This window comes from Felis catus, chromosome A1 (assembly GCF_018350175.1).
Source record: "Felis catus isolate Fca126 chromosome A1, F.catus_Fca126_mat1.0, whole genome shotgun sequence".
Taxonomy (NCBI): Eukaryota; Metazoa; Chordata; class Mammalia; order Carnivora; family Felidae; genus Felis; species Felis catus.
In genome coordinates this window covers 14,678,499-14,699,214 of record NC_058368.1, presented here as the reverse complement: position 1 = coordinate 14,699,214, position 20,716 = coordinate 14,678,499, and the positions used below count along the sequence as shown (strand labels likewise).

The 20,716-nt window shown below is 40.5% G+C and overlaps 1 protein-coding gene across 6 annotated transcripts in view; it reads left to right on the top strand.

Annotated features, from left to right (window-relative positions):
* The window catches only part of DCLK1 (doublecortin like kinase 1), a 347,248-nt gene that overhangs the window by 298,368 nt on the left and 28,164 nt on the right, over positions 1-20,716 (top strand). For all 6 annotated transcript variants that reach the window (XM_023250802.2, XM_023250793.2, XM_023250785.2 and 3 more), the window contains 4 exons: positions 8,525-8,658; positions 10,661-10,738; positions 11,118-11,214; positions 13,370-13,450. In XM_023250802.2, the coding sequence (XP_023106570.1) occupies positions 8,525-8,658; positions 10,661-10,738; positions 11,118-11,214; positions 13,370-13,450 (390 nt within the window). The remainder of the gene's footprint in view (positions 1-8,524; positions 8,659-10,660; positions 10,739-11,117; positions 11,215-13,369; positions 13,451-20,716) is intronic.

The following is a 20,716-nucleotide window of genomic DNA, read 5'->3' as shown; positions in this document are numbered from 1 at the left end:
GCTAACAAGATTTTTGCTAGTTAAGTGTTTAATGATTGTTATAAGTATTATTCTTAAATTCCTAACTCAGCTATAGATTTCACTTTATATGGTATTATACATATAGAACTTTCAAAATTTTTTATTTTTAATTCTTACAGAACTCTATAAAAATGTTGTAGCTTAGCCTTAAGAACCTATTTTGATCTATTCAAGTCTAAGTATTTATCAAAGCCTTTTAATGAGAAAACATGATTTGATGTACAGTGATGTTTCCAGCCACATTTGGGGTGAGAACTGGGAATTGACCCAATATAAATGACCCTATAATTTTATGGTTGTATCGTTACTAGGTTTTTGTTTCATTTTGCTTTGGTTTTTGATGTCACAAGTTAATCATGCCAGTGATTTTCCATGGTTCTTTTTCTTTGTCAGGCCTGGAGCTTAATGATCATATTGATGAGTGACCAGTAGAATGAGAGGGTGGATGAGATGAAAGAATGAGTCAATGAGTGACACTTCTTCCCAGACTAGAGGACAGATCCAACATGACAGGTCCAAGCCATTCCTCATTCATTACATGGAAGATTCACATGGGCTTCAGTCTAAATGTCACTGAATGAGGAGACAAAGTGCAGTGTTTCCCCAACTGCACTTATGTGCAGAACCAGTATGTGTGTGTGTGTGTGTGTGTGTGTGTGTGTGTGTGTGTGTGTGTGTGTGAGAGAGAGAGAGAGAGAGAGAGAGAGAGAGAGAGAGAGAGAGATAATAATATATAACTAAAAGGAACTTGTTGCTTTTTTAAAAACACACAAAACCGTGAAAATGCTCTTACGGAGATCAACCGCGTCCAGTTTGCAGGAGTCACCACTAGATGGCAGGCTTGTACCCTTGGCAGGAAAAGTCCTCAGTAGCAGCCTGACTTTCTTCCAAGGAGCTGGGAGGATCTTTTAAAAATGTGTATGCAGATGCCACCTCCTTAGGAAAATTAAAGTATTTACTGGCAAAAATATAACTCGCATCACTATTTATTTATTCCAGAAATAAACTGTAATTTTCTTGAAATACAGAAGTTTATATTCAAGAAACTTTTTCCTTCTAAACTCCCCATTACTCTCTGGAAGAAAGCAGTTTCTCAGAGAATCTGCTTCTCTTGGTCAGAAATTTTCGTTTAGAAACTTTCTGTCCAGGTGTCTGTACCTGTTTCTAGCTGCCCATCAAAATGGCATGCCTAGCACATGACTCTCATTGTCACTCTGTAGATTGTACATAGCAGGAAGATACCCTGTTCCCTCCAAGAGATGACCAGGTATGACCAAGAGATGGGGTGTTCCAGCTTGGATTCATTTCCGGTTCAGCCAGCCCCAAGCCCAGGAGATGAATGGATTTCCTTCTGCTTTAATCCCAGAACTCTTAATCCCCAAAGAGGTCCATGGTACACAAGGCAACAAGGTACACAGGGTACACAAGCCACAGATAGAGTGCATGTAGAAGTCATAGACAAAAGTACAGTCGAGTAGATTCTGTAGTCAGTCCACTGTCATATGATCTCAAACCAGAGTGCTGATTAATGGTCACGGGACCCAGAAGAAAGGAGACAGGGGCCTCTCAGGACTCTGTCACTAGCTGTCACCCAGTCAGCATTATTAGTGATGTGAAATGAAGATGTATTACGGCAAATGACAGAATTGAGATCCAAAAGTATCTTGGGCTCTATGAGGGTCCAAAATCAGTAAGATGAAATTTGACAAGAGAGGAACATAAATCCCAATGGACTGAGTGATCTTGGTATAGTTGTTTTAATGATCATTGCAGAAAAGCAGCAATGGAAAAACTTGGCCAGGCCACATGAAAGGCAGTTAATTGACTGTAACTTCAGTGTGAGCCTCAGTGTGATATGATTCCTTAAAAAAGTGCCCCTAGACTCCTTTCACCGAAAGAGTGCTACATCAAGAGTCCTCTGTCTTGCTTATACCGTTTGCCACTCTGGTGAGGAATCTGAGCACGGCATGACAGGGGCCTGGAGTTTAGCCCACAGCAGGGACGGAGAAAGTAGAGTGCGGTGGCTCTGGTCAAGTAAATGACACAGAAGATGGAAGAACTTTTCTGTGCTGTACTTGAGAGCACTGAACTCTAAAGAGAAGACATTAATTGCTGAGAGATTTGAGGTTGATATAAGAAAAAAAAAATTCTAACAATTGCACCAGTTTGCAAATTAAACAGCCTTTACTATACGTAGCTTGTGGTCATTGAAAATGTCCAAGCAGAGGGGCACCTGGGTGGTTCCGTCAGCTATGCCTCTGCCTTTGGCTCAGGTCATGATCTCACGGTTTCTTGAGTTCGAGCCCTACCTCGGGCTCTCCGCTGTCATCGCACAGCCCGCTTCAGATTCTCTGCCCTTCTCTCTCTGCCCCTGCTTTGCTCCCGCCCCCTCAAAAATACATACATACATACATACATACATACATACATACATACATACATAAAAATAAAATGTCCACGCAGACACTGAATGAATCTTTTTTATAGGTGTTTAGAAAAAAAAATTCTGCTCTCTGAATTTGGATAAAAATTAAGGGAAAAATAGAAGAAAAACAACATTGTCCCCAAACATTATTTAGTACAATCATATGCCAGTTATTTTGCTAACACATTTGCTGAGGGCCCTTTTCCAAGGACCTATGATGGCACAAGGAAGAAGAAGACAGGAAATAAAAGTGTAGTGTGCTGCCAGGGTTGGCCCAGGTCTGTCTGGTGCACTACTCGTCCCTTTTGTGATTAAGGACTGAAATAACATCACTCATCTCACTTAAAATGACATGGTCTTATTGGAGTAGCAAAGATTAATAATAATAGTATATAGCGTTGCCAAAGTTATTAGACTACCAATCATCTCATACATGTTGGTGCGGAGTAACTTCATAGAAGCTTTTTGAAAGGTAATTTGGTAATAAATAACTGAAACCTTCAATAGTGTGTGTATCCTATGACCAAGTAATTCTAAGTCTGGAAAGGTAACCTGAAGAAAAAAAATCAGATATGTATACATACATACAGATATTCATCCCAGTGGGTTTTAGTATGAAAAAATAGAGATACGTATATATGGAAACAAGTTACCTCAGGGCACCGATTAATTAAATAATAGCATGATGAGGAGGGAGGAGGACATATGGTTAAAACCTTAGACTTGGACATACCTAAGCTTAAGTTCTGGCTCTGCCACTTACTAGCTGTGCAACATTGGACAAGTTACTTAACGTCTCTGAGACTCAATTTTCTCATCTGCAGAATATCAGTGAGATTACTTAATAGGTTGTTGTGAAGATCCAATAGGGTAATGAACATGAACTCCTCAACACAATGCCTCGTGTATCCTGTGTGCTTACTAAGTAGCGGTGGTAGTAGATGTTGGGGTTATTATCATGGTGCCTCCATACAATGGAATATCCAGTAGCCCCTGGAAATCGTGATGTAGATACAGGCTTAGTCACTCAGGATATATTGTCCAGTGGAAGGAGAAGGGCAGGAAAGAGAGGTAAAGAAGGGGCTGGAAGTTCATACCCCAAAATGCTAACAATGGTTATTTCTAAGTGTCAAGATCATGGGTGAGTTTAATTCCTTTCCCTCTATAATTATCTGTCTTTTCTAATTTTCCTACAGTGACATGTTGGATATTACTCGTGTGTCAAAAATGTAATACCAGTTTTTAAAATGGCAGTGACACTGAGTTCCCAGTTTTAGCAAAAGCCTAGTGTGTACAATGGCCAAGAGAATCCCGAACGTGCATGTTTTGTGTATCTCAATGCAGCTGCATAGGACCCCTTTTGAGATAGTTTCATGATTATTTTAATGTGAGGATGAGAATCAGGTTTCCGGGAGTCTCCATTCATCCTTCTGTCTTCCCAAAAATCTCTAGGTAATACCTTAAAAGCTATTTTATTTTTCACTCTGCTATTGTTACCCCTCTTCTGACTTCTGTATGACATTCACTGTTATTATTTCATTTAACCTTTGATTTCATAAAGATTTTACATGTGGGTATAAGATAGTTTTTTTAAGAATTAATTTTTTTTCCAGGAGGTTTAATTTTAAAGTATGTGGACCATAAAGTGCATTTTAAAAAATAATCTCTTGCATTAATGTTGTTTTACTTCACTTCTCAAAGATTAAAGATTTAAATTTATTTTCCTTAGGATTGTAAAGGCCGTATACCATGGCCAGAGGAAAAGCCACGTCTTTTTAAAGGGATACCATATTGGTTAAAAAGTAAATTGACTTTTTTTTCCATGGCTTTGTCAATTTCATGCCACCTTTGTCCAATTCTATTTGGTGAAATAATTTTTTAGTACCTATTGAGCTCCTCTGTGAAAATATTTCCGTGGATACTAATGATTCATTAGCCAGGATTTCAACAGGGTTATCCTTGAATTCACAGCAACATTGAGAATTATGTTTGTCCCAACACATCTGTTATGTTAGTCAGCTCTTAGTTCTCTATTATGGGAATCTCAGAAACCATTTGCCTGGGTTCAGGTTATCTGTGAATTTTCATATTATTTTATGGCCACCAGCTGCATTTTATGACTATATATTAAATCTTTTATTTTTTCAAATAACTTTTCCAAATGGTCTCAGTTTCTAATCCAAAGGAAATCAGGCCTATGCCCAAACATCTACTGTTCAGCAAGTTACAGCTACTGCAAAACCCTAAATAAAAGAAAAGAAACAAAAATAAAACTCTTCTTTAAAAAGGAAAAATCCTGTGCGAAATGCCGGTGTGCCAAAAACCTAATACCTGACCTTTCACTATATCTGTTCTTGGTAGGACGTGCCTTCAGCTTTTAATTGGAACCTTTTTCATAATTGTTGCCATTTAACACATTTAGTCTGTCAAATCATGGGATGTCTTTATAGCCATATAATAAACCCTAGAGAACAACTTCTCTGACTGTAGCCATCTGCAATGATCACAAGAGTAGCTTACAAAATACTGACAATCTTTATGGTAATAGGATACATATGGCCGCCCACAATTATGGGTAGCTGCATTCAATTAGTGTTGTACAATTACACAGTTTTATTGCTTAGTTAAAACAGTGAAAGCACTACATACTGGTAATTTGCACTAATCCCCGTCTCTTTAATAGCCCCTCAGTGTTTAAAATGTGGGGGAACATCTAGAGTATTTAAAGGGTTTGGGATGAACATTAAATTATATCTCATGTTGTGAATACTCGTTGATTGACAATGTACTCCCACCTCACTTGTGGGCCGCGTTTTATGGAAGCTTTACAATACAGTGAAGGCCAAAGTCCTTTTTACACCAGAACCCCACTTGCTGGATCAGGCTGCCCGAGCCCGTACTTGCAGCCAGTTAACGTCCCTCGTGGAAGATGGTCAGGATGAGGAGACATGCAGAGGAGCGAAATCAGAATCGATTCAGGGAGCACTATAAGCCAAGGACTCCACATTTTAAGTGTGAACTTGTTAGAAGCTTTTCCAACTCCTAACTTTTAATTAAAAACTCAGTTCAAAGTAAATTTATAGCTGCCGTTTGGGAAAATACTTTCTGGGGGACGGTTTTGCGAGTGGTGGGTGTGCGTGTGCGTGAGGGTGTGTGTGTGTTTGAAACAGATGTATTTAGCAATCTGCGATTTGAACAGAGTTTTAATTACATTTTTCAATGGCCTCACTCATGCCCCTCTGTATCTGGCTCCGTAAGACATAAATAAGGGTGAGCCCAGCTCAGGGTGCAGCAGACGCTAAGGGTGAACCCCAGTTGTGAGGTGGCTGTGTGGGGACTCAGGAAAGGTGCTCTCCCATTGGAGGGGAGGAAACACTGGAATATATTCTTCTGTACCCTTCTCCCAAAGTGTTGACAGAGAAAAACCCAAAGCAACCTTGTTTCCTGCCCTGCCTGACAGTAAGTAAGTGAAACACAATTCCAAACGAAAAGCCTGGACATTTATTCACCTGCAAAAACATTTTGCCGAAGCATTTCTAATGTGGTTGTGTCTAGAAATGTTTTCAGTTACATGGATTAGGCCTTTGTCTCTCAGTTCTTATTGTCTATCATAAGCATCACGTTAACTACTTTATGTTCATGAAATTCTGTTTTTTCAAAGCAGAGGAAGGGGCCACCGTGGAAGTGATAAAGATAAAAAGAGCATTAAAATGATAGATTCTGTGTTCTATTTAAAAGGTGTTGGTTTTATTTTTGAAGAATTACTGCTTTCACATAATCCTAAATTTTACGTACAATTTTTTTTAGTGCTTGTTTTCTCTTAGTTGTTGAAACTTTGAACTTTATTGTTTGGCTACGTTAAATATAACTATCACATGGCTATGTATGAGATGGAAATCCTATCAAAATGTAGATACTCAAAAATAAAACCTTTGCTACATGTAAGAGAATTACATAGTCACAGTCAGAACCAAAATATGACTTATGACTGGATCTGCCAACATCTGCTTTCGGTCCAACTTTTGAATAAAGTTAGGTGAGTATAGATAGTACGTTTAGAGGAAAACCACAAAATTCCTGTACAAACGGAGTTGCGTAAATTGAAACCTGCATCTGCACAACCTCACAAAACACGCCCCGTGGATGTTCGGACTAACAGAACCTCAAAGCGAGAGATTATTTCGCATTTTAGGAAGGTTATTACTAAGAAAACGGAAGTAAGGAAGTAAACCATCCTGCTTTGTCTGGGAAGTAAACTAGACGATCTTCTAGATATATTTCCATCTCAGGTTTCTGCTCATGAAAAACATTTGGATGGCCAGAAGAGCTGATGCACTAAAACTATGATTTAGGGATTTCTTTCGCTGGAAAACATTTAGGCTGGGTATGATATTATGTTTTGTGGCTCTAATGCCTCAGAGCCCCTAACTTGCTCCTGCTGATGGGCTAGAGAGCTGCTTTGTTAAAGGAGTGAGGACAGTGTCTATCCCAGATGACAACTGGGCAAAGTTACATCTGTGAGGGACATGCAACTGTCTTTGCCCTAACGACCTAAGTGCAGGAGACCCCACAAGTCTCTGGACACCTGCCCACAGGCCCAGTGTAGATGGTGGTCAAGCCCTTAAGGAGAAGACTCCATGCTCTCTCTGTGTGGAGAAGACATAAAAGGATATTTTCTGCCCAGAAAAGACACAGTCACTCCAAAAGGGAGGATCAGACTCCCCGCCTCTGCCAAAACAGTTAGATCCAAATGATCGATGCTGATACCACAGCTTAGCCAGCCAAACATCTGCACTTTATGCGGCAGTGAAATGAGAAGTTAATGTACTTTTGCCAAGGAAAGGGAGACGCGGTGTGTGAACGGTAGTGGAGCTCCTGATGTGTGGAGAGATGCCTTACTGTGCAAGAGGTCAGACCGCCGTAGCAAGTACAGATGATCACAAGGCGGCAACAGAAGAACATTCAGGCTTCAACTTGCTGGGGGAGGAATTATTCTGATGTGCATGGAAAACTTCACCATTTCCTTAAGGCATCTCCTGGTGACTGCCTTTGCTGGGAACAGGAGCTTTTTAGTGTGGTTTTCTTTATCTTATTGATTCCAATGGAGGGCACTGAATTAGAATTCTGAATGCCCTTTGATCTTTTCTTTGAAATAGTAGAAGTTGTTTGGAATACTTTTTAGAGCAGACCCATTTGGTTTGATCACGGGCTGGAATTAAAGCAGTATAAATACTTGCCTATAGTCACATGCATCCTTTTCTTGATTTGTTGGGTGAAAGACTAGAGACTTTTACTGCCTTAATAAGGAAACCTGGGCAGAATGCTGACTCTGCACCTGATAAATCTTTCCAAATTGCCACAGGTGAAATGAAATGTTAATATCCCTTTCAATTATTAATAAAAAAATGTAAATAGATTTTGTTGGAAATGTGGGCCACTGAAAATGAAGTATTTTAATATTTGTGTAGATTTTTTTGTTCAGTTAGTAAAGAACTGTATTTTTAAGGCCTCTTATATATTAAAATGGAGAGGTAATTATTTTCGTAAGTTGGAGATACTGCACTGGAGACTATATTTCATTGCATTACACAAATCAATTTTAATTGTGGAAAACATTAAATACAGAGGAGCAAAAAAACAAGAAATCTGCCTTAATCCTACCACCCAGAGATGGACACACGAACACTGTGTTCTTTCAGACATTTTTCTTTCTACGTCTTCTTTTCTTTAATACACATTTTATGCAGACCAGTCTGAAATCTTCCCTTTTTTCCCCCAAATAATGTATTTCAATAAATATAAACCCACATCGCCATGTTAATGCTCATGTACCACGCCATTGTATGAACTACCGCAATTTATTATTGAATTTCCATTTGCTGGCTGTTTGCCATGTTTCCAGTTCTGCTGTCATCTAAAAAAGGATAGTCTCATATGTATATCCTTGCAGAATTGCCTCATTTTTTTTTACTTTATGATAAATACATGAAAGTTAAACCACAGCGCCCCTCATTTCTTCAAGAAAGAGCTTTTGAGCTCTTCGTTTTAAGGCAGTTTCACTCTTTGCTTTTCCTGTAGGTGTACGAACACCAAGATGGCAGCAAATCGCTGAAGCTGGGTGACTTTGGACTGGCCACCATTGTAGACGGCCCCCTGTACACAGTCTGTGGCACCCCGACATATGTGGCTCCAGAAATCATCGCAGAGACTGGGTAAATGCTTTCCGTGTGTTTACTGAAGTGCTGTGCTTGTCAAAGAACTAGTCTGCTTCAAGAATAGGAGAAAGTACTGCTCTGTGCCATCCGGACAGAATTAGCTATCAGATTTCTTTCACTCTTTTTTTTTTTAAACTTGAAAGTGGGAGCCATTTTCTCTGTTTCCCCAATCAAGTTGCCAATTACTGCAATCTTGTTCAAGGCTTCCATTTGGCCTTTGTTAAAGGTAGAACAGCAGTTATTAACCTCAGAGTAAAAAATGTTCGGACTAACAGGGAAACATATAGCGATGGTAATTAACTTGCTTTTGGATAAAAGAAACAGACACTGCTGTGTGTGGTGATTACAGTCTCCTGTGGTTATTTCTCTCAGCTGTCCTCATTCTCCCGTCCCAGTCTCATTTTGGCTCTCTTGGCGGTCCATTGATTATCTGTGCAGTACAAACACCCTTAGGCATCAGAGGGCCACTGGGAATTTTCTGGTTTCTGTGTGCAGCCGTATCAGATGAATGAAAATCTCTAGAATGGGGGCGGGGCGGGGATGGGGGAGAAGGCGGGTGGCCTGACACTTAGTAAGGACCTACTGCACGCCAGGTCCTAAGCTCCTTTACTTCTAACTCTTACAGTAGATGGTATGATTCCCATTGAGCATATGAATAATCTTACTCTGAAGGTTGAATATCACATAAGCTCATGACTAGATCGTAGTTCAGTCAGCATTTGAACTCAGGTCTGTGTGAATAAAGGGCTCTTTCCCAAAAGAGCCTAGTTCTTACCAAGGATCATGGGCGACGTTCTGAAGTACTACCCTGACACAGAAGGATTGGGAAAGGGTGGTGCAGCAAGGGGAGATGGCCCTACTCCCCCCCCCCCCTTAGTGGCACCAACCCACCCCCAAGGGTCTAGGTTGTATGCTCCACTATGACCCATTTGAGAGAGTTTTTCTGCTTAACCATAGACCAGAAAGGTAGAAATGCAGAATAGATGAGAAGGGAACGCCAATCGGGAAATCCCAAGGGTGAGATGTAGGGTAATGAGAACTTTTTTATTCGTCAAATTTGAGTGAGTTGGGAGCCCACATCCGTAACCTTGCCTGACCTCGCTCAGAGGGTGTTGCCTCAGGCGTATCTACAGTTTCTACTGTGAGTATTCTGACAGCCTGCCAGGAGGGAGGGGTCTGGGGTAGAAAGAGAATTGCATTGGGCTCTTGAAGATCCTGGTTGGAACCCAGCTCTGCCACAGATTGTGTGATCTTCAGGAAGACTATTTACCTCACTGAACCTCAGTTTTCCCCTCTATAATATAGGCAACAATACTTATCCTTGGGAATGTAAAGAGCTGTTAGAAAAACAGCATATAAGATAATATATGTCGGTGCCTTATAAATTGGAAATGTCCTGGGGCGCCTAGATGGCTCAGTCCGTTAAGCGTCCGACTTTGGCTCAGGTCATGATCTCACAGTTTGTGGGTTCTAGCCCCGCGTCGGGCTCTGTGCTGACAGCTCAGAGCCTGGAGCCTGCTTTGGATTCTTCATGTCCCCCTCTCTGACCCTCCTCTGCTTGTACTTGCTCTCTCTCTCTCTCTCTCTCAAATAAATATTAAAAAAATAAAAAAATAAATTGGCAATGTCCTATATGTAATTGTTATTTCTAAAATCTGGGAGTTGTATAGTTTCGAGGGTCCCACCTTATCTTAAAACTGATATGGCTATAATAAGCCTTTTTGATGAAACCCCTCACTTACTGATATTTGGATATGATCATAAGCATGCTTTTACTTTGATTTTTATTCACGTGTCTTAGTCTCTTTCTCTCTCTTTTTTTATTATTCTTTCTTTGAATTCTGATTAGCTGGTGGGTTTTAGTTTATTGTTTGTTGTTGGGCTTTTTATTTTGTTTAGTTTGGTTTTTGGTTTAGAATAGAAGAGTCATCTATTTTGCTCTGCCCCATAATTTGTCCTGGCCTGACTTTGCTAACTCTAACCTCACTTACTTTTCCAGATATGGCCTCAAGGTGGACATCTGGGCAGCTGGTGTAATCACTTACATCCTGCTGTGTGGTTTCCCTCCGTTCCGTGGGTATGGGCAGTAATCTTTTATTCCTCACCAACAAAGCATTGCTCTATTCTCTGAGTGATCCATTCCGCCTTCTTGCACAAAAGAGCCTCAAGCAGGAAAAGAACATAATAAGAACTTCGCTCGCAGTGCCTGTTATTTTTTTCTATGTTGTACATGCTAATTTACATGCCTTCCATAAATCTTCCTCATATAATTTAAAAACTCATTCTTTCTTAATTTACCAAAACAGTTCCATATTGACATTTTAAATTGCTTAAAAACACACATTTTACACATTAATGGGGAAAGGAAAGGCTCTAATGTATAAGAATGAAGAAACATACTCTGAGTTGACATTTTAGCGCTGTTTTTCCCTTGTTGTCGTTGTTCATCTAAACAGAAGTGGTGATGACCAGGAGGTGCTTTTTGATCAGATTTTGATGGGGCAAGTGGACTTTCCTTCTCCGTACTGGGATAACGTTTCTGATTCTGCCAAGGTAGGTTTCCAGTGCCTTCTTCTTCCTTATAGCCTGTGCGCCTTAATGGAATTACTGATTTTGACTCGTCTTATGCAGGGAGACTTAATGATATTGTTAATATGATTTCTGTCTATTTTGGTTATAATTACTAGGTTGTCCAAGAGTTCACAGTCATCAAGTCCTCTGTTCATAGCCATCCCGACTTATCAAGTGCCTCTGTTTCCCTGGCTTCATTGCTCCTTGTTGCCACTCCGGTTACATTGCCACAGGCTCTTGCTACCCCTACCCGCACCAGGCCACCTTAGATTTCCACACAGCTTATTGCTTTGCCTCTTTCAGGTCTCGACTTAATTTCGTCTTCTCAGTGAAACTTTCCCAGACCACCCCACTTTCAGTTACAGCTCTTTAACCACCCTGGCTCACCTTATCTTCCTCATCTGCTTTATTTTTCCGTATAGTACTGACACCCACATGTCCATCTGGTATACCGTGTAACTAGCCTTCTACCTTTCTAGACAGGTAGATTTAGAAAGGTGGATACATTCTACTTATGTAATTTATTTTCTGATTCTCCTACTGGAACACAACGTTCCCAAGACAAGGATTTGTGTCTATTTTGTTTTTGCTGTAACATCAGTGTCTACGTAGTGACCAGTACATAACTGGTGCTTAACATGTATTAAATGAATGAATAAATAAAGGAATGAGTGAATGAAACAACTAGCTAATCCATCAAAGCGAAGGAAGCTCAAACATTGAAATGATCCACACAGATATCAGGAGGAAGCTACAATCTAACCTGGATCTTGAAAGACAGCCAGGATATAAAGGCAGAGGGAAACAAGGCATGTCATTTTTGTCCATTAAACTAAGAAGAGATCAGTATCTAAGAAAACTGTAAAACTCTTACATGGAGACGATAGTAGAACTTGAGATAAAAAACAAGACTTTAATTGATTCCTTAAACTTACATCTCCAAGCATTGACTTACATTTATGAAAAAATTCTTGTTGAGAAATAATTGACTTTTGATTATTTGGTGTATATGCCTTTCCTTTCGCTGTGTCCTGAGTGAGTTCAATTGAAAACCTGACTTTTTCTGCCTGGCCACTTTCCATAGAAAATGATGCACGTTAGGTCCAAGGCTGTCATTTTCTTCAGCCGCCCAGGACTTCTAATTACCTCTGGGCCTAGGAAAATGTGGGGAATTGAGAGAAGTGTCATAGGAAAGGCAGAAAGGTGATAGGAGGTGGGGTGATAATGCATGGGGGTGGAGTTGTTTTTGCCTGTGAGCAGTCTCTTCAGGAACTTACTACCTTATGCCATCACTCCGTAACAAGAGGGCTCAAAGTCATTGACAGATAGGACCATCTCCTACACACCCATGACACCTGGCAAAGGGCATCACACAAAATAGTTGCTTTAATAAGTTCTGGCCCAGGTTGGAAAGTGAATGAATGCCTTCTTACACAAAGGAGCCTGAAGCCGGAGAAGAACATAATGAGAACTTTTGGGTAGAAATCTCTGTATCAATGGAAATAAATCATCCCCATCACGGACTGGTACTCAGACCCCTGTGAATGTAAGGAACTGGATAACACATATCTAACCATTTTGTTACATGGGAACTTCTAATCCAAGGTGGACAGATGTATGACAGACTCATCATTAAAACCCAAGCTGTGCTTTCCTGGTCCAAATCATTTGGAGCTCATGAGGAAGTCTCATTAATTTCAGAACCATTAGATCGTTTGCCCCTTAATAGTTCCATTTTATTGGTATTGACTGATGTGGAAATTTTTGAAGCAATTTTAACATATTTCTGTATTAAACCAACTTAGAAATCTGCCTTTAAAGCACAAAACTCTAGGCAAAGAAAGGAATGTTAATTCTTTAACTTGTATAATTTATTTCTTTTCTACTAAATACATTTTTAATGAAATTTATCCTAATATTAACTTCATTTTTTTCTCAACGATAAGCAATATGTTTATAATTCTGAATACTCGCCTTTCCTCTGACTTCTAAAGATGTTAGGTGGCTGTGGGTAAGTTGAGCGGATATATTTAAGATTTAGAGCTTTTCCAAACTAAAAGAGAACTTCTGCGTATGAAAATGCTCAGGTTGCTACCGTAAAAGTTAGACAAATGGAATCGAACGTTCCCTTCTGCAGGAGCTCATTACCATGATGCTGTTGGTTGATGTGGATCAGCGATTTTCGGCTGTGCAGGTCCTTGAGCACCCCTGGGTTAATGTAAGTGACTTCCTCCTTCCCCTCCACTTACTCCTAATGTTTCTTTGGAAAACTGCAGACTTCCTAGTGGTGTCACCTCCTTTTCTGAAGTGTTGTGTTTGTATTTGTTCCTCCCCCTCAAGCCAGAACAGTTACGGGATCTCAGTCTTGTTCCATGAGGGCCTCTGATGAATCCGTGCTGATGTGCGTTCTCGTGATCCCTTGCACAGAGCATTTTGTTTCATTCAGATGGGACTGCCTTCTAAGTGGGGAGGTGCATGTACATGGTCACTCCCCCCCACCCCACCCCCTAGTCTACATTCTGAATACATCAGTAAGACAGAGAAGATTTTCTGAGTCACTACTGCTTTTGCATGATTCCCACCGGAAATACAATTGACCCAAGGGTCTCCATATAAGCCCTGAAGTACTCCAGTGCAGCACTTCTTGAACTTGAATGTGCTCACAAGTCACCTGGGGATCTTGTTAAAATGCAGATTCTAATGTAGTAGATGTGAGGCTCTGAATTTCTAAAAGCTCCCAGATGCTGCTGCTGCTGCTGCCACTATTTGAATACTACAGTCTAATGATACATCTTTATGAAAGAATTCTCCAGAGTGCAGTCATTCTGTTTTGTTCCTGTATCTCTTTACAACTGATTGATAAGATTTGTTTTGAATAGTAATAAATACGTATAGAGTGCTTCACTTAGAAAGTCTCCCCACGACTCTTTTGAGTAGTTCACATACATGAGCTGATTATGTTCTTCCTAACAAGTGTAGAATCTAGGTACTCCTGTAACCCTCACTCACATGTGGAAGTTCCATACCTAAGTTTAATGGTTCGTACTGCCAAAGTAGAAGACAGACACAGATTTGCACGTGGATATGGACACGAACACAGACAGGAACAAGGTTACAATCGTTAGCTCGATGATTGAAATTTTGCCAGCCTTTCTACTGCTTTGAGTGATCTGGCTGTGAGTTGAAGGCAACAAAATGTTCCACTTCTCTAAATTGTCACCTCGGTGATTAGCCACATGTCTTTTTCCTAAACCGCTAATTGTTAAGGAAAATTGAAAGCACAGTGTTGAGACAGACTGTATCTGAAGTGACAAGAGGTTGGGGTCTTGTACATGTTCTGCCATATGATGACCATGGGCCTAGGTTAGTACTTTACATATATATGTATACACACACACAGGTATACACACACACATATGCACACACAGATATACACACACACACATATATTTTTTATAACTCAAATTATTAATTGATGCTTCTATCCCTACATTTCCTAGATTGTGTAATTTGTTTAGAAATGAAATTGGTGTTCTATATGTTTTTCTTCTGTATTTTATTTTATTTTATTTATTATTTTTTAATATGAAATTTATTGTCAGATTGGCTTCCATACAACACCCAGTGCTCATCCCAACAGGTGCCTCCTCAATACCCATCACCCGCCCTCCCTCCCTCCCACTCCCCATCAACCCTCAGATTGTTCTCAGTTTTTAAGGGTCTTTTTATGGTTTGGCTCCCTCCCTCTCTAACTTTTATTTCCTTCCCCTCCCCCATGGTCTTCTGTTAAGTTTCTCAGGATCCACATAAGTGTGAAAACATATGGTATCTGTCTTTCTCTGTATGACTTATTTCACTTAGCCTAACACTCTCCAGTTCCATCCACGTTGCTACAAAAGGCCATATTTCATTCTTTCTCATTGCCACGTAATATTCCATTGTGTATATAAACCACAATTTCTTTATCCATTCATCAGTTGATGGACATTTAGGCTCTTTCCGTAATTTGGCTATTGTTGAGAGTGCTGCTATAAACATTGGGGTACAATATACACACACATATATATCAGGAGGATATATGTGAATGTGAGTGTGTATAGATAGATAGCTAAAGTTTGTTTTAAATATTTTCATATATCAAAGCTCCCCAGTTGGCATACACGCGTGTAGAGGTATTAATCCCAGCCCTTGGGATAGTCAGGCAGAGCAGCTAGAGTCCAGGAGTGGTCATCTCCAGCCTCAAAACCTTTGCATTTACCCCAGGGTGCTAAACAAAAGTTATCCTTTTCTGTGAAGTGGGAGAAGTTAGGAAGCATCTCACCTAAGCCTAATAATAAACTTAGAAGATAGGCAGAGTGGGTATTGTTGTACCCATTTTACAGAGGAGGAGACTGAGACTATGATGAGTGACTTACCCGAAGTAGCCAAGTTTAGATGGAGCCAGAATTTTCTGCCAGATGTCCTCCCCCCCAAGGATAAAGCCCCATGCACCACTTTTGCATTTACCCATCCTTTGTTCTGTGTGAAAGCACTGTGAATATTGCACAAGAATGCATATGTACATCATATGGTTATCATGATTGTTCAGAGAAGTTAGCAACCTTGCCGAAGTAACTTACCTAGGTCGTGGCACCTTTCCCTTAGATATCAGGGAGGAAGAGGCACAAACCAGCTGCAGCCCGTCTTGGTGGCAGCAGTTTGTTCTGATTGATCTACATGCTAATTAAAAGCCCATAATCAGGGTGCCTGGACCCAGCTCAGAGCGTCCGACCTCAGCTCAGGTCTTGATCTCGTGGTTCGTGGGTTCGGGCCCCGCGTCGGGCTCTGTGCTGACACCTCGGAGCCTGGAGCCTGCTTCAGATTCTGTGTCTCCCTCTCTCTGCCCCTCACCAGCTCACACTCTTGTCTCTCTCTTTCTCTCAACAATAAATAAACATTAAAAACAAAACATTAAATAAACATTAAAAACAAAAAAAAAAAAGCCCATGATCTACAAATTGTCAAATTGGATGTTAGCACTAGAAACGGTGGGACTATGATCACACAGAATAAACCAGAGAATCTGAATTTGAAACATGGCCTTGGAAGGCTAACAACGAGCCATAGAGGAAAGAGATCCGTAGACTGTACACAGCCATTTTTAAATACGTTTTCATCAGAGGACCACTGCTTGCCAAGCCTGTCCTTGGAAGCTGTGATAGAATGAGACAGAAGGGCTCCTCCAGCCATCGTCGGTGTGGGGAGAGGGGTGCTACAAAGGATTACGTGGGGGAGGCTGTCCGACACAGCAAGCTCCAGTGGGATCTTCATATTTGTGTTAAGATAACTTTGTGAAGGTGAGCAGATTCGTCTGTATGTGTGAGGGGGCTGGAATGCAGTTGGAAACAGCCTTAGCCTGATTACAAACCAAATGACCCTATCTCCTTACGTATCCCAACTCAGGGGGTTCAAGAAAAAAAATTAAGAAGACTTTTGGCTGTTGCCTTTGAAAAACTAGGTTCCTCCTTTTCCTAAGGCAGCATGTACATGTCTCAGCAGTAACTTTCTGCCTTGGCAACCTGCTTTGTACACATTTTTTACACATGGTCCCACTTTGCTGATAATTAGGCTCAGCCACTCCCTCTAAAACTTGGACTTCTGCTCTCGTTTTAGTTTTCCCTCTCAGATTCCCTAAAGACATTTCCTAAAAGCAAGGATAACATTTAAGGAATTAGCCAGGAGATTATAAACTAAAAAAAAAAAGTTATGTAATTCTAATAGGCCTTAGATTCTAAGGGGAAAAAATATTGGTGTGAGCAAAAACTTTAAACATATTTTTAAAAACCCCCAAAATGTGTGAAGTGACTGCTTAACTTTTGAAATTACATTTATGTAGTGACTAAATCAGAAAAATGACTATTGTCTCAAAAACATAAATGAAAAAAACATACATAAGCTCTCATAACCAGCATTTAGTATTCGTGGAGGTCTCCCAGGGCAACAAAATGAAGCAAGCAATCAAAATAAATATGTTAGGAATTTAAAAGGAAGTCCATTTAACAAGGCATTTTGCATTTGGTGATCAAATTATATCTGATTACCACCGAGGACTCTACCTTAGGGGGTAAAAGGTAATAATAATTATATGAGCCCCGAGGAAGTCATCAGAAAGCATTTCCTGTTCCCTCATTTGTCCTCATTTTCTCTGTTGCTTATACAGTGACCTTTTCACTTGGTGCCTTTGGAATTGAAAAGGCAGTCTCTTATGAAATAGAGAGTAGGGCAACAGAATCGGAAAATCTAGTCAGCGAAAGTCACTTGTTTTATAACCTTACCTCTCGGCTCACTTTTCATTCGCTCCGGGTGGGGATCCCACCGTGTTCCTTGGTGTTCTGGGCCTCTGCTCTGTTGCTGGAAGAGTCATGAGTGAGTCCTCTTGGTGGATTGTTCTAGCAAACCAGATGGGCAATGGCAGCATCAGTGTGCAGCCAGGTGTCTAGGAGAGGAATGTGGACTCCCAGGAACATCAGCTTACCCTCCTGTGTAACCTTGGAATCAACCCAAGAGGCTGATTCTATTATCTCCATTTCACTGTCACAAAAACAGGTTCAAAGGAGTGAAATGACCTGTTTTTGTGACAGTGAAATGGAGATAATAGAATCAGCCTCTTGGGCTGTTACAAGGATGAAGAAGGGATTAGATATCTGAAGAGCCTGAGAGTCAGTCTGCAAGCACTAGCACTGTGTACGTACTTGATAAATATCTGGGGAATTTGGGTCTAAGAGAGACAGTAACCCTCACCTGTCGCTATGGGCTGATGAAATGCGAATTGCTGGTGTATGAGAAGTTTGATTAAGAAGGAAAACCCCCTCATACAAAATAAAAGAAAAAAATTCTGTTAGTGCTCCAAGCACTACATACATGGTGTGTGCATTATTGGCTCTACTGTGTTCTCCAGTATCACAGCTATTCCTCATCCTGGCTAAGTTTATTTATCTTAGTAGTCATCTAGTGGAGAACCACAGGATTTAGGCACATAAGAGACTGAAATAGGCAACATACATCTTGATCACTCCAGGGACTGAGGACAAGGTTGAGTCACTTTCCCCCAAGCGACACTTCGTTGATAGAAAATGTAGGCTAGTGATAAGTTCATAAACTTAATTGACACTTCCAGAAATAAAATTCTTATTTGTAAATAGAATTAAATTATCACCATTGTAATATCCCAAACATATTACTATATATATTTTTTAATTTTTTAACATTTATTTATTTTTGAGAGACAGAGAGACAGAGCATGAGTAGGGGAGGGGCAGAGAGAGGGAGACACAGAATCCAAAGCAGACTACAGGCTCTGAGCTGTCAGCACAGAGCCTGATGCAGGGCTCAAACCCACGAATGGTGAGATCATGACCTGAGCTGAAGTCAGATGCTTAACTGAGCCATTCAGGCACCCCTCAAATATATTACTGTTACTGCATTTTTATTTTTAAAGTGCCAACCTGCTTTATCTGATGTTATTCTCCTGATACTAGGATGAAGGTCCAACTCAATGCTGTAATATTATGAGTCTGTGTTTTGCCACCAGTTATTTTCCTGGTTTTATTGATGAGGAAACTGAGCCTCAAAGAAATCTCTAGCATGAAGCTCGGTGGAGTTTCTAGCACAAGGTCTGATGCCTGGATTTTGCCTTTGAAGGTTCTGAATTGGTCTACATGGGCATCTGGGAAGGCATCAGGAATTTTAAGAGTTCCCAAGATTCAGAACCTCTGTCCTGGTGCAAAGTACTGGTCTAATTAAGTCAAGGGTCATTATTTAGCCAATTCAAGACTTCCTATCACCTTCCTGGCCTTTCAATTTTATTTAACTTCCTTTTTCTTGCGTACCTCCTCTTTTGAAAAGATACTACTAAGCCAAGCTATCCAAAAAGAATGAAGAAAAAGAGGAAGAAGAAAAATCAAGAGCCTGGATAATCTACCACGATATTCCATGCTAATTAAAAGCAGCTCTCCCCACACAAAAATTTACACGCATTCATCTTGTGCTGGCAGAATTTGTTAGAAATTAAGAGAACCCCTAGTGATACTGTAATAATAAATAAAACCACCTATTTATATTCATGAATTACAAATGATGACCTGGAATTCAAGTTTCCATTTAGGCATCTTATCCTGCCCTTTCTCCAAGCTACATCTTAATTTACTTCACATTTTCTCCTCAAGTGCAGTGCGAATTGTAGACATAGGGGATGTATAGGGCCAAGCTGGAGAGAGTCAAAGGTCCTGGGTGCCGTACAGCTGGAGACGGTTAACAAGAATCAAGAGGCCAAGCCCTGGGATGCCAAATGAAGCTGCTATTGAAGAGTGCTCTAATGTACTTGAGAGATGACTTAAAACTAAATAGGGATATTCTGGTAGTAAACTGCTCACGACTGCCATGCCTTCTCATAAATTCACAGATATTATTAATAATAGAGCCTGGTAATGAATTGACTGAAAACCAGATCCACGAGTCAAAAGCAAAAACCCACGAGGGGAGGAGGGTTTTCTAAAGCATGACCCCTGGAATGGTTTCCCTGAGGAAAGAGGGGAATTTACTCCGCCGAGTGACTTCACATCCAAGCCCCCACACCCCTCCTCGCAGCTGCTCCCCAACATCCGCTGGAGAAATGGAGACCAGGAGGCTAGGTCTCCTACAGACAGCTGTGAGAGTTCATTTTCCATTTTGCAAACTAATTTTGTTCTTGTCAGCTGCAATGCTCTGCCACGTGGTGGATGGGAATTTCTAAATCAAAAACCACTAACCTCAAACCACAACCAGCCCGTGTCAAACTTCAGAAACTACTCCCAGAAACTACATACCAGAACGTATGGTAATAATACTATAACTATTTGTAACACACTGCCAGGTTTGTCACGTTTCGAAAATTCATAGCACATTTTTGGCACACAGTCTATTCAGAATAACGGCGATAAAGATGTATATATAAAAATGTATGTTTTTAATGGCCCTATTTATTTTATTGATGCAAGACAGTAAGTTAACTAAATCTCCATCATCAATCCGTATGCCTCAGGTACAGATTAGGGGCCTGCAAAGTCAGTTGTTTATGTCTTTTAATCCAATTATGCTCAAAGCCTTCAAAATTGATATAAAACTCTGCAGACTTTCAGTTGATGTGAGGTGTGTGTGTGTGTGTGTGTGTGTGCACGCTCCCTCCCCACATTCTCTAGCTGAGACTCTTTATTTCATTGGGGAAAAAAAACCTGAAATGTTTTAAGATTTATGAAGTCAGAAGCATCTCTGACAACGTGTGAGGGTTGTTTCGGGACTTTCATTGCTTCAGCGTGCACTAATAACCCAAGGGAAGCTGAAAGCTTCACGAGAATTTGAAGCTGGAGGCCTGAACCCCCAGGACCCAACATCTAAAAGAGTTGCTAGGAGTCTTGACAGGAGATTAGGACCAGGACAGAGCCGGGAAATGATAACGAAGTCCATGCTG